This window comes from Culex quinquefasciatus, chromosome 1 (genome assembly GCF_015732765.1).
Source record: "Culex quinquefasciatus strain JHB chromosome 1, VPISU_Cqui_1.0_pri_paternal, whole genome shotgun sequence".
NCBI classification, from domain to species: Eukaryota; Metazoa; Arthropoda; class Insecta; order Diptera; family Culicidae; genus Culex; species Culex quinquefasciatus.
In genome coordinates, this window is record NC_051861.1 from 69,562,830 (window position 1) to 69,577,557 (window position 14,728).

At 39.8% G+C, this 14,728-nt stretch overlaps 2 protein-coding genes and 1 long non-coding RNA gene across 3 annotated transcripts; all 3 read left to right on the forward strand.

The window, feature by feature from the left end:
* The first annotated feature begins 6,930 nt into the window (after positions 1-6,930).
* LOC119767037 (nuclear protein 1) lies at positions 6,931-7,896 on the forward strand. Its single transcript, XM_038254290.1, has 2 exons — positions 6,931-7,089; positions 7,197-7,896. The coding sequence occupies exon 2, from the start codon at positions 7,264-7,266 to the stop codon at positions 7,462-7,464; it is 201 nt and encodes a 66-aa protein (XP_038110218.1). The 5' UTR covers positions 6,931-7,089; positions 7,197-7,263; the 3' UTR covers positions 7,465-7,896.
* Positions 7,897-12,093: 4,197 nt separating this feature from the next.
* On the forward strand, positions 12,094-12,693 carry LOC119770283. The gene has a single exon (XM_038264873.1). It carries the CDS (start codon positions 12,094-12,096, stop codon positions 12,691-12,693), a length of 600 nt encoding a protein of 199 aa, XP_038120801.1.
* A 341-nt stretch (positions 12,694-13,034) lies between these two features.
* LOC119767048 lies at positions 13,035-13,893 on the forward strand. Its single transcript, XR_005277292.1, has 2 exons — positions 13,035-13,518; positions 13,577-13,893. It is a non-coding gene; the product is annotated as an uncharacterized LOC119767048 (long non-coding RNA).
* Positions 13,894-14,728: the final 835 nt, after the last annotated feature.

Below are 14,728 nucleotides of genomic sequence, written 5' to 3' on the forward strand. Positions count from 1 at the left end.
GACAAGTCCCTGAACCTCCCTGAAGATATCCGGATATGATCTGAGGTCAAAAACTACCCACCTCCGCCTTGTTACGACGGCAGATCCATGGGCCATAACTCCCGGGACTCTACAGAAGACCCAGAACATCACCACGTATCGGTAGACAAGTCCCTGAGTCTCCCTGAAGATATCCGGATATGATCTGAGGTCAAAAACTACCAACCTCTGCCTTGTTACGATGGTAGATCCATGGGCCATAACTCCCGGGACTTTACAGAAGACCCAGAACATCACTACGTATCGGTAGACAATTCCCTGAACCTCCCTGAAGATATCCGGATATGATCTGAGGTCAAAAACTACCGACCTCTACTTTGTTACGACGGTAGACCCATGTGCCGTAACTCCCGGGACTCTACAGAGGATCCAGATCATCATCACGTATCAGTAGGCAAGTCCCTGAACCTCCATGAGGCTATCCAGATATGATCTGGGGTCAAAACCACCGACCACTGCCTTGTTACGACGGTAGATCCATGGGCCTTAACTCCCTAGACTCTATAGAAGACCCAGAACATCACCACGTATCGGTAGACAAGTCCGTGAACCTCCCTGAAGATATCCGGATATGATTCTGAGGCCAACAACAACCGACCTCTGCCTTGTTACGACGGTAGATCCATGGGCCGTAATTCCCGGGACTCTACAGAAGACCCAGAACATCACCACGTATCGGTAGACAAGTCCCTGAACCTCCCTGAAGATAGCCGGATATGATCTTAGGTCAAAAACCACCGACCTCTATCTTGTTACGACGGTAGATCCATGAGCCGTAACTCCCTAGACTCTATAGAAGACCCAGAACATCACCACGTATCGGTAGACAAGTCCCTGAGTCTCCCTGAAGATATCCGGATATGATCTGAGGTCAAAACTACCAACCTCTGCCTTGCTACGACCGTTGTCCCATGGGCCGTAAATGCCGGGACTCTACAGAGGACCCAGATCATCTTTACGTATCAGTAGATAAGTCCCTGAACCTCCCTGAGGCTATCCGGATATGACGTGACCAACCACCTCTACCTTGTTACAATGGTAGATCCACGGGCCGTAACTCCCGGGACTCTACAGAAGACCCAGAACATCACCACGTATCGGTAGACAAGTCCCTGAACCTCCCTGAAGATAGCCGGATATGATCTTAGGTCAAAAACCACCGACCTCTATCTTGTTACGACGGTAGATCCATGAGCCGTAACTCCCTAGACTCTATAGAAGACCCAGAACATCACCACGTATCGGTAGACAAGTCCGTGAACCTCCCTGAAGATATTCGGATATGATCTGAGGTCAAAAACCACCGACCTCTGCCTTGTTACGATGGTAGATCCATGAGCCGTAACTCCCGGGAATCTAAAGAAGACCACGTATCCACGTATCGGTTGACAAGTCCCTGAACCTCCCTGAAGATATTCGGATATGATCTGAGGTCAAAAACCACCGACCTCTGCCTTGTTACGATGGTAGATCCATGGGCCGTAATTCCCGGGACTCTACAGAAGACCCAGATCATCACCACGTATCGGTAGACAAGTCCGTGAACCTCCCTGAAGATAGCCGGATATGATCTTAGGTCAAAAACCACCGACCTCTATCTTGTTACGACGGTAGATCCATGAGCCGTAACTCCCTAGACTCTATAGAAGACCCAGAACATCACCACGTATCGGTAGACAAGTCCGTGAACCTCCCTGAAGATATCCGGATATGATCTGAGGTCAAAAACCACCGACCTCTACCTTGTTACGATGGTAGATCCATGGGCCGTAATTCCCGGGACTCTACAGAAGACCCAGAGCATCACCACGTATCGGTAGACAAGTCCCTGAACCTCCCTGAAGATATCCGGATATGATCTGAGGTCAAAAACTACCGACCTCTACTTTGTTACGACGGTAGATCCATGGGCCGTAACTCCCGGGACTCTATAGAAGACCCAGAACATCACCACGTATCGGTTGACAAGTCCCTGAACCTCCCTGAGGCTATCCGTATATGACGTGAGGTCAGAAACCAACCACCTCTATCTTGTTACGACGGTAGATCCTTGGGCCGTGACTTCCGGAAGTTCTTGGAGAACTTCAAACATCTCTACAGGAACAATAGAGTATCTTTGGATGACCTAAAACATCACTACATACAAAATTCCCCGAGACACCCTGAAGTTACGCAAGCATGACCTCCAAGTCGAAAATACCTCATACTAGTAGATGTCCGAAGGTTTGATGATAAAATATTTTTCGACAATCAACATACCATGATCACAAAACCCTTAGTCGACATAACAAGAAATCGACATAACTGACATAACATGCCGGTGGTCACATGCTATTTTGTCGACTTTCCCCAAAAAATAGTTTCACCAAATATTATGTTCAAAATAAAAAATATTGTACCATAAACTTTTACGAAGAAATACAAGAAATTATTCTGGCATCACTGTAACCGGACCCAACAGCAGAAAAGCGGGAGAGAGCGTGAGAGTGCAAAAAAACACGTGGAAATATTTGCTTTCAAATTTTTTTTCGGAAATAGCCAAATATGCAAATATTTGTTAGGCAAACTATGACTTTCTATACACCAAATTGTAGGGAATTATCTCTACTACAACCTAATAAAATATCATGCCTAAATTTGTGTTTTATAAGTACAAAATATTCATGCGAATTCGACATACTACCAAAATATGCCACTAAATAGCCAATATTTTACGTAAAACTCAATGAATCATGTTCAAATTTTACCCAGAGATACTTTGGGATGTTGTCAACATATGTTAAAGACGGTTTTTTGAAAAACATCTTAGAATTCGAGAAATAAATATTCTCCCAAAAAATTTGGATTTGCTGCCCGATAGCCTTAACGACCCCCGGGTCTTTTGTGGTCTCTATTGCAAGTTTCTGCTCGAACCTAGGAGTCCGAAGGCTTGAATGGGGAGAGCACCCAAACCTCTTTCTACTCCAAGGAACCTTCCATCCCAGTGTTTGAACTGAAGCGATTCCACCGAAGTAGGCTTGATTTGGTGTGTGTTTGTACTTATGGCATCCCGAGCATGGGTAAATAACAAGGAAATGCGTAATAATACCTTTCTCTGGTATCAATACCAAATTTTGGTATTCCTGGACCCTTAAAAATTTGTCTTAAGGATTATGCAAGAGCAAAATGTGGTATCATACCAATTTAAGGTATTGTTTTGATATTGCAAAATTGCAGAATTTGTCAATGGTCGAACACCACATTTTGGTATTATTTTGGTATTAAAGTGTTTTACCAAATTCCTCTGAAACTATGGGAAAATGTTGACCAATTTTGACAAAATAATTAATTTTGCGCTAAAATGATGTCTCAAAGCGAATGCTTTCATTGAAAACCGGAAATTTCAAACTTGATTTTAAACATTTTTGATATACCCCCTACAGAAATGACTTAAAATTGTGGAAAGTTTTCTAAGTCAGGATGGCACATTTTGGTATTATTTTGGTATTAAGGTGTTTTATCAATTTCCTCTGAAACTATGGGAAAATGTTGACCAATTTTGACAAAATAATTAATTTTGCGCTTAAATGATGTCTTAAAGCGAATGCTTTCATTGAAAACCGAAAATTTCAAACTTGATTTTAAACATTTTTGATATACCCCCTACAGAAATGACTTGAAATTGTGGAAAGTTTTCTAAGTCAGGATGGCACATTTTGGTATTATTTTGGTATTAAAGTGTTTTATCAATTTCCTCTGAAACTATGGGAAAATTTTGACCAATTTTGACAAAATAATTAATTTTGCGCTAAAACGAGGTCTCAAAGCGAATGCTTTCATTGAAAACCGGAAATTTCAAACGTGATTTTGAACATTTTTGATATACCCCCTACAGAAATGACTTGAAATTGTGGAAAATTTTCTAAGTCAGGATGCCACATTTTGGTATTATTTTGGTATTGAAAGGTTTAATCAATTTTCTCTGAAACTATGGATTTTTTTTTAATTTTTGACGAGATAATTAATTTTGCGCTAAAATGACTTCAAACCCAAAAATGTTAAAGCTGATTTAATTTTTGTTTTGTGATATACTCACTAATATTTTTTTCAAAAACGTTGAAATTTTTCTAAGTTGGGATAACCAAATACTTTGAAAAACGAGTCAATCAACAGATTATTGAATTTTGGTGAATTTCAATCCAGTTTCATTTTAATAATACTTATTTTTCAATCTTGTTATTTTTCAGAAGCTTCAAGAACTTCAAGTACAGCCGTTCATCAATGACAAATGCATTCGGTGTGGTGAAGAATATCACTAAAAACAACATGGAATCATCAGGTGAGTAGATTTGGTTGTTGCACAAGGATCATTTACGTTTTTTTCACTAACTGCAACTGCTGCACTAAAAATGGTATGAAAATAGAAAAATTTTGGTATTACTTGTGCAAATACCAGCGACCAAAATGTGCTCTTGGTTGCCCAGTAATAGATGATAAAATACCATGAAATCAAACCAATATCATGTTTGTGGAAGACCACAGGAATACCAAAATATGATTTTCCAAGGGAATACCTAAAATTAAAACCATGACAATACCAAGTTTTGGTATTCAAGCAATGTTCAAAAATCCAGAAGACCTCAACTTGGTATTGAAATGATTTTATTTTGTGGTATTATTTTACCTTTGGAATAACATGGTATGGTATTGTTGTGCCCTTCCACATACAAGCTTTTGGTATGATTTCATGGTATTTTACCATCTATTACTGGGCAACCAAGGGCACATTTTGGTCGCTGTTATTTGCCCAAGTAATACCAAAATTTGGTATTCCCGTGTTATTTACCCCTGCTCGGGATGGATACGACTCCTACATCTGGAATGACTTAACAGCCTAACAACAACCAAGGCCGGGACCGACATTTTACTTCCTCATCCGATGGAAGGTTGGAGCAGATGGGAATCAAACCCAGAATCATCCGCTTACAAAGCGGACAGCGTAACCATTCGGCCACACACTGCCAATGTAAATAAAAAGATCAATTATTTGAGTTTTTTAGCAAATCAATTTAATTGTTGTATTGTTCTTTGTATCAAATTTGGATGCCAGACTTGTTCAGTATGTTAAGCTCAATTATTTGAGATTAAATTACTAGATTTACATAGATTAAAACTTTTTGATGATTTTTACGCAATATTTATGTTATTACCAATAATTGCAAGTTAAACTCTGTAGTTTCAATACAAATAATATAGCCCAAATGGAAATACAAATTAACAAAAGGCATAGAAATAGAAACCCTGTGATTGTATTTACACTGCATGTCTCAATTAGATAAAAAAAAATCATGTGGACCATGTACTCACAAAAAAGTGAAAATGTAATGTAAACGGTACATTTCATAACCAAAACACGCACAAATATGTTGATTCGGTTGAAACCCAAAATTCATAAATGTGACTTACAGTTGAGCATAAACCCAACCAATTATACTTTTCTGTAGTGATTTACTCAATGGGCCCAGAAACATTTCTCAAAAAATAATTCATCGAAATAATGATCTGAATATCAAAAACATTGCGGTTTTGGGAAAACCTTTATAACTTTTTTCCCTTATTTTCAATCACAATGCTTCAGGAAAATGTTCCTTGCATCATTTCCCATAAGAAATGATATGATCTGTACCATAAATCATGTCTATGTAGACTTATAACAATACTAAATTGAAATAGACGAAATTTCGCCCCATAGGAAAAAAGTTCAAAAACTTCAAATAAGGATAACTTTGATTTTTCCCGACCAAAGATTTTCGTTCGCCCCGCAAATGAACGGGGATGTTCCACACTTTCATATGTATATGAAAGTTTTCTTGCTATTTCTCAAAAAATACTACTCCCCTGAAAAAGACGCCGTGTGAAATGTCGCCAGTTGAGCTGCGACAAGACTCACGCCACGTCTTACACGGAGCATGGAATCGATCACGAAAATCTACCGGAAATCGTTCTGTGAGCGTGGATTCGATCATCCGGATGGACCATTTCATGATGTCTAGCTAGGAGAGGACAATTACGGCGCTTTTGATTTTCAAATTGGTCGCTGGTTCTTCCCATTTTGACTCTATAGAGCCACGTTTTTCTCATCATCCAAAGCCGTCAAAACAAAAAAAGCAAACACACTGATTCAATATCATCTAAACATGCTTGACAGATATTTCGCGACAGAAATTCGTCGCGAGATTTAAACTTGCTCAATTCGGTTTAGTGCCGCGGCGACAATAAATTGCATTTGAAATAACCGTTTTTGGCTCGGTTGGCTGTTTGGGAGCGTTCTTTTATTACGTAACGAAAAAAATCGGATTTTTAGACCCCCTCCCCCCCTCGCAACAGAATTTCCATACAAATTTATAAAATTTTGTATGGAGCGTAACACGGCCACCAACCCCCATTGCGTTACGTAATAAAAGAACGCTCCCTTTGTCTGTGATCAAACAACCCCAGTTAACTCAATCGGAATTCTGAAACGAAATTCAATCGTTTACGTTTTCCGTTTCAAACGCAATAACCGATTCCGTGTACGTACCGGTTGTTGCGTTTGAAACGGAATACGTAAACGATTCGAATTGAATTCCGTTTCAGAATTCCGATTGAGTTGATTGGGATAAAACGCGTTTTTCTCGGAACGTCAAAAAGCGACGTGCGACAAGTTAGCACGACAGCGCCGAAATGTCCTACCGGAAAACTTTTTAAGTGTTGTTGTACATAATTGAATATAAATTATAACATTTTTGCTTCCTTGTTTTTAAATGTTCTTATTTCGGCACTGCGTTGCTTCCTAAACGTGTATTGGTTTGGTAGATAAGTCGAATGATTTTACAAATACATCTAATGTATTATATACACCTATAGTGCTTTATAGCACTTATCTTACAAAAGCAAAACATAAAGAGTGAAAAACGCAGCGCATTTCTGCACAGTCGCCTTCAAATCGTTTACTAGTGAACATCGTTCCAGTTTTTCTGGTCAGCAGTTCTAATCGTATTGATTATTCAGCGCAATTATTTGGAATAAAAAGTGAGTAAATATTATTTCAATTGGTTTCAAATATTTCTTATCAGCACAAACACAAGACAACGGTGCAAATATATCTCTTGTTTGTTCTTTTCTCGTTTATTTTGCAGATCAGCAATTGGAAAGGCTACGGCGTAATTTCTTGTAACAGGTTTAAAACAAAGAAACCAAAACAAAATGTCGGAACTTCATTTTGATCAATACGAAAAGTACAATTTTGACTTCGATAAGCACATGTTCTCCGGACATTCGGGAAAACAACGCTCGAAGAAGGAAGCCAGTTCTCACACGAATCATTTTGACCCGTCCGGACACTCGCGAAAAATTATGACTAAACTACGCAACACGGAACAGAACAAGAAGGACAAGAAAAATTAAGTAGTGATTGCCATTGAAAATCCTACACTACATACAGCATATACACAAAATGATGACTTTCTGGCTATATTTCAAGTGGTACCCAAGTTGATTTTATTTTATTGCGATACTCTAAATGAGAAAAAAAAATCAATCATCGTCTCTCGAGGGATGCAAAATGGTGCGTTTTGTGTTTTTCAAGATCTTTTTTTTCAACGTCCCAACACAGTGCAATAAAAGTATCTTTGTTGTAACGTGCTCCAGAAAAAAAATGCTTATGTGTTGATTGCGTACTTTGCGCATCGTTGACCTTGCGATCGCTACTTGTTGGCGTTCTAGGTTCAAGTTGTTCAACAAAAAAGATATATGGAGGAGTAACTAAATTATTGATTTGCCTTTGATTTTACTTTAAGAGTTAAAATGTTCGAATAAATACATCGTCATCTCATTTTACCCATTTTGTGTTTCAATTTAAAAAATATATATATCACTCCGATGCATTGCATAATGTATCGACCCTGGAAATATCTGCATTTTCATTTTGCACCAAAAATAGAAGAAAGAGAAAACCAGTACTTAATACTGTTTGTTGGCTTTTCTAAAAATAGAGAATCAACGTTAAAAATTATCTTATGGTTTGCCTTATCATCTGTTTTGAATTTTGCAAATGATGTTTATTCACCTGCGAACTGGAACAAAAACAAAGAAGAAAATAAAATAGGTCAATCTGCATCCAGGTTATCGTTATTGAAAATCAAAATGCTGATTGGGAGTTAAAACATAACATCCATATAATAAGCTGAGCAATTCTCTACGGAATCGGTATTTTTTCTTCAATTTTAATTTTTGTATTTTTTAATCCGACTGAAACTTTTTTGGTGCCTTTGGTATGCCCAAAGAAGCCATTTTGCATCATTAGTTTGTCCATATAATTTTCCATACAAATTTGGCGGCTGTCCATACAAAAATGATGTATGAAAATTCAAAAATCTGTATCTTTTGAAGGAATTTTTTGATCGATTTGGTGTCTTCGGCAAAGTTGTAGGTATGGATACGGACTGCACTGAAAACAAATAATACACAGTAAAAAAATTTTGTGATTTTTTATTTAACTTTTTATCACTGAAACTTGATTTGCAAAAAAACACTTTTTTTATATGTTTAAGAGGACATAAAATGCCAACTTTTCAGAAATTTCCAGGTTGTGCAAAAAATCATTGACCGAGTTATAAATTTTTTAATCAATACTGATTTTTCAAAAATCGAAATTTTGTCGCAAACATTTTCAACTTCATTTTTCGATGTAAAATCTAATTTGCAATCAAAAGTACTTTAGTGAAATTTTGATAAAGTACACCGTTATCAAGTTAAATCCATTTTTAGGTAACTTTTTGAAAATAGTCGAACTTTTCATTTTTAATTAGTGCACATGTTTGCCCACTTTTGACAAAAATATTTTGAAAAGCTGAGAAAATTCTCTATATTTTGCTTCATCGGGCTTTGTTGATATGACCTTTAATTGCTGAGATATTGCAATGCAAAGATTTAAAAACAGAAAAATTGATGTTTTCTAAGTCTCACCAAACAGCCCACCATTTTTCAATGTCGATATTTCAGCAACTAATGGTCCGATTTACAATGATAAAATATGAAACATTTGTGAAATTTTCCGATCTTTTCGAAAACAATATTTTCAAAAATTTTAAACCAAGACTAACATTTTAAAAGGGCCAAACATTCAATATTACGCCCTTTTAAAATGTTAGACTTGATTTGAAAATTTTGAAAATATTGTTTTCGAAAAGATCGGGAAATTTCTCAAATATTTGATATTTTAACATTGAAAATCGGACCATTAGTTGCTGAGATATCGACATTGAAAAATGGTGGGCTGTTTGGGTGAGACTTAACATAAATTTTCCTGTTTTTCAACCTTTGCATTGCAATATCTCAGCAACTAAAGGTCGTATCATCAAAGTCCGATGAAGCAAAATATAGAGAATTTTCTCAGCTTTTCAAAAATATTTTTGTCAAAAGTGGGCAAACATGTGCACTAATTTAAAAAAATGAAAAAGTTCGACTATTTTCAAAAAAGTTACCTAAAATGGATTTAACTTGATAACGGTGCACTTTATCAAAATTTCACTAAAGTACTTTTTGATTGCAAATTAGATTTTACATCGAAAAATGAAGTTGAAAAATGTTTGCGACCAAAATTTCGATTTTTTGAAAACATCAGTATTGATTAAAAAATTTATAACTCGGTCAATGATTTTTTGCACAACCTGGAAATTTCTGAAAAGTTGGCATTTTATGTCCTCTTAAACATATAAAAAATAGTGTTTTTTTGCTAATCAAGTTTTAGTGATAAAAAGTTAAATAAAAAAACACCATTTTTTTACTGTGTATCATTTTTTTCCAGTGTAGTCCGTATCCATACCTACAACTTTGCCGAAGACACCAAATCGATCAAAAAATTCCTTCAAAAGATACAGATTTTTGAATTTTCATACATCATTTTTGTATGGACAGCTGCCAAATTTGTATGGAAAATTATATGGACAAACTAATGATGCAATATGGCTTCTTTGGGCATACCGAAGGCACCAAAAAAATTCGAAGTCGAAAAAAAGTTGAATTAAAAAATACATAAATTAAAATTGAAGTAAAAATACCGATTTCGTAGAGAATTGCTCAATTGCAGTTTAAAATGATGTTTCATAATAATAAATAAATAACAAAACTATTTTTTAAATAAACATGCGTGGGTTTATTAGCAACTGTAATCAAATCTGAGCAATTCTCTACCAAAATGGGAAATGGATTTTATTTGCATTTTTTTTATTTGGCTCAAACTTTGTGGGGGCCTTCTCTATGACCAAAGAAGAAGCTATTTTGTGTCATTGGTTCACCCATACAATACAATTTTGGCAGCTGTCCATTAGGTGCCCAGAAAGTGCTCCACAATTTTGTTCCTTGAACTATTTTAGTACTCTGGGCCAAACATGAGCAAAATCGGTAATCATTTACCCATTGATACTCGGAGGTGAAGTTTGTATGGAAAAAAATCGAAAAAATGTATGGAAACCCAAGTTTCTAACGGTTTGGTCTGGACGGTGCGCTATTACCATCCAAATATTCCCAAAAGTGAGATTCTTATTGAAAATTTAATGCTTTACAACTTTGTATAACATACCAAAGCTGTAAAACTCGATTCTGAAAAGTTATTAGCGATTTAAAAAAGTCATTTTTGCATGAAAAACATTTTTTTCGCCAACTTTAGGCTCGGGTATCAATGGGTTAATCTCATCCAATTTCGCTCAAAATATACACAGATGCTTAAAATAACCCAATAAACCTGTTGCGTCAGCCAGTCTTTCTTTAAAAGGTCTTTGTACTTTACAGTTAGCACCGTCGACACCGCAATATAGCTGGTGCTAACCGGCATTATTATTTTTCGCCCCATAATTCTGGCACCGCTGCGCTGTCAGAGGCAAGCCACCCAAATGTGTCTCGTCATTTTGGTCGTCATTCCAAATCCAACCTCTTTTGAAGACAGAAGTGCTGAAATAAAAAGGAAGACTAAAGTTTAGTTGTTTCGCTAAATAAAGTGCGTTGTTACTTACCTTCGCGTGTTCTACTTACCTGCTGTTGCCACTGCTCTGCTCCTGCTGCTCCTGCTGCTCCTGTTGCACCTCTTGCTCCTGCTGCAGTTGCTGCTCCCGTTGCATCTGCTGCTCCCGCTGCACCTGCTGCTGCTCCTGCACCTGCTGGACCACCTGCTTCCGCCCCCGTTGCTCCCATCTGATCCTCCCGCATAAAACACAACGTAGGGTCCCGGTTGGTGAGTTGCCACTCCATATTTGGTGCCGTGACCAGGATTTCTGGCCAACCTTCCCGTGGAGTGCACCGCCATTTTGGACGCCGAGGATCTGGACGCGGGTCGACGCCATTGCTGTTGCGGCTTGCTGCTTGATTTATACAAGGCCTAATTCAATTAGGCAGCAGGTAATTAGCTGTCCTAATTCGCTGCGTCTCCCGCGGGTGCCCTTTAGATCTCCTTTCTTCTTTTCACGCTGTTCTGCAACTTCCGGACTGACGGAATCGGCGACTGCTGCCTCTACCGTTGGAGCACATCGCACAGGCCCTGCTAGTGCCTCTCAAACTCTCGACGTTCGCTGCCGACCGGCTCGTGGTGTTCCCCAGGCCATCCTGCGCCATTTTGGAAGCCACGCGGTCGCACCCGCACTCCTAGCTCGCTGATCGACGAGGATCATCGACCATCGTCATCGGCGGCCATCTTGTAACGCTGTATACGACCACGCCACACCTGCTGACTCATCGATACCGGTTGTACGGGCGATTCCCTGCCTTCCTGGGATCCTCAACCGGCTGCAACCGCGTCACGCCCGATCTGCGACCGCTTCACTGCTGCTGAACGGTGCCACGAGCCGGGTTTTGGTGATCGCGCACAGCACGGACAAGCTATTGTTCCCGTGGCTGTTTTCTTGAACTTTCAAGGCATTTTCTTGCCTTGGATAGGTGAGTACCTTTCCAAGTCGCTACTCGTCTGCGTCCGGGTCTACCGTGGTCTTTTTTCGCAGATCTCGCTCACCACTGCTGTTGTTGCTGTCGAGCGGCACTTCCAACATGGATGCGACGTTGAAGGCGACGCTGCAGGCTCGAAGAGTGTCGTTGTTGGCGGCGCTGGGTCGGGCAGAGAGCTTTCAAGCGGAGTACGACCACGAACGGGACCAGATGGAGGTGCAGCTGAGGCTGGCCCACATCGAGGAAGCGAGCTCCAAGCTCGAGGACATCCAGCAGCAGCTGGAGGACGACGAAACCGATGATGCGGGTAAGGTGGTACACGAGGGAATACGGGCTAATTTTGAAACGCGCCTGTTCAAAATAAAAGGCTTCCTTCTGTCCAAACAACGTCTTATTCCTCAACCACGCAATCCCTCCCCCCCGCAAGCATCCTCCACTCTCTCTGGCATTAAGCTTCCGACGATTACGCTTCCTGAATTTGACGGGGATTATCAGAAATGGTTGGCTTTTCACGATCTGTTTGTGGCGCTCATCCACAACAATCCCGACCTTCCCGACGTCCAGAAGTTTCACTATTTGAGGGGAGTTGTCGTTGGGAAGGCAGCCGGCTACATCGACACGTACGACATCAATGCGGCCAACTACCAAATCGCTTGGGACACTCTTGTGGAGCGCTACAACCATAGACTAATTAAAGACTAAACACTCCGAACATTTTTTTCGAAAAAATATGACTCAGGCGCTGTGAACCGCATTAACTGCTGTGAACCGCGCATCGGCTCGCCCCCCGATTGATGGATTTGCTTGGCAGCGTTGACAGCACTGTCTTTTTTGATTTTGCTTTGTGCTGCTTTGCGCGCGCAACGAGTTTGTTTTTTGTTTTGGTCTACACAACTCAGTTGGCGGCATGGCTTGTAGAAAATTTTCCATTTTCTGTAAATTTCAAAATCAAGTTGTGTCATTTTAACCAGCTTTCGATTGTGGTGAGTTTTGCTTTATTATTTATTATTATTGATTACATTAAAGAAAAAGAATCAGTTCTAGGTTTCTCGGTTCCGGAGCAGTAAATCACCGTCAGACAAACACCAAAGTTTAAAAAAGTCCTAATGGAGGAGCTGGCGGCCAATTCAACTTCTGCCGGATGATAATCGATCCAGATCCAACCTTGTGGAGAAGCTAAGTGTTCAGAAAACATAAAAAAAGATACCGATGCGAATCGCGAGAAGAATATTATGGATGACGGAAAATCTCGACTTTTCTCGACAAGGCCAATTACGGTTGCTATCGTTGCTATCAAACTGTGTCGGGGACGGTGGACAGAAACATAGGCACGGGTATTTTTTCGCATTCTTGACATGAGCAAAGCAACAAAAATAAAAAGCCCCGCTAACAGTCCCGACTCCCGACGCAGATGGATTGCCCTCGACGTAGTGCTGAGCGGTTCCTAGACACGCACTTACACGTTCCGGATGAACATTGAACATGCATTGAACCTCCAAAAGCAACACCAGCTGGGAAGCGTTGACGGTGAGTTCTTTTAACCATTTTTTTTTTGTCGCGATGCTAAAGAAGTTCTGTGTTTCAGATTAGCGATTCAGCAGTCTCCTCGTGGAACCGTTATTTGCCGGTTGAAATGCTCTCGAAGGCGAGAGGATACACACTGCGCAGCAGGACCAGCTTGGCCAACCAGTCCATCGGAAGTGCTGGGGTATCGACAGTAGAATCTTTGCTATGTGAAGATCGTTTAGGGCCGGAAACCAGCTAGATTTAGAATTGATTCTTCCAGCTCTGTTGACAACAGCGGAAATGTTATAAAACAACTTTTTGAGGCCTTTAGCATTGACGACAGGATATCAATTAGGTACATTTTTGTGAAGTGAGTGAATAAATAGATAGAAAAACTTCTTCTTTCATTTTTACTCATTATCTTTTTGTTCTTGGACTGATCGCTGCAAATAGACATGGTTTTTGTGTGCGTTATTCCAACGCCCACTCGTGAACGACATCCTGGCATGAAATAAAAAAATGATTGGAAATTTTATCAAACAATTGTCTTGATGTTAATTGTCCTACGTTGGGAGTGAAATCTATAAAGAAGTTGATGGATCTGATTTTAAGCAGATTATCAAGGAAACCTCTGTAAAGAACGGCCACATATCGGGTGACGACTTGCAGGAAAGTTTGCGTCTCAGGGTGGTTTAAGTCCCACCCCGCCATCGATCAGATTCATTAGGTGTTCCACCGAAAATTCACACGTGTCTTTCCCTGGGGGAGGTAGCCACGCTTACCACCACCGCGGTCGTTCCGAAAAACCCGGATTGCGTTACGCAAACGTTGCTATTGCGGGCTTCATTTCTTGTGCGATCCGTATTCAGAAGTCCCAGGGCCTTGACCTGGGCACGTTACACGGAAGGATGCCACAGCTGGCGATTAACTCGGAACCGATGCCGAAAGTGGCCGTTGGTTCCATCGGAGACTTGGAATGAATACGAACGAAATGAAATGTAAATTTCAAAACAAAGTTCACATCCAATCCGGCCAAGCTGTCGGTCGTTCCAGTTTCCCGGTCCTACTGGAATGGCAAAATCCAGGGCAAAATGAACCTCCCATAAAACGAATGTATGATTGTTTAGATTTATGAATCAAAACAAAAACAATATAAAGAAACGTCACAAATCTACAGTGTAGCCAGTTCCTGACATTTTGATCTGTCATTTTTGACAGTGAACCGGCCGTG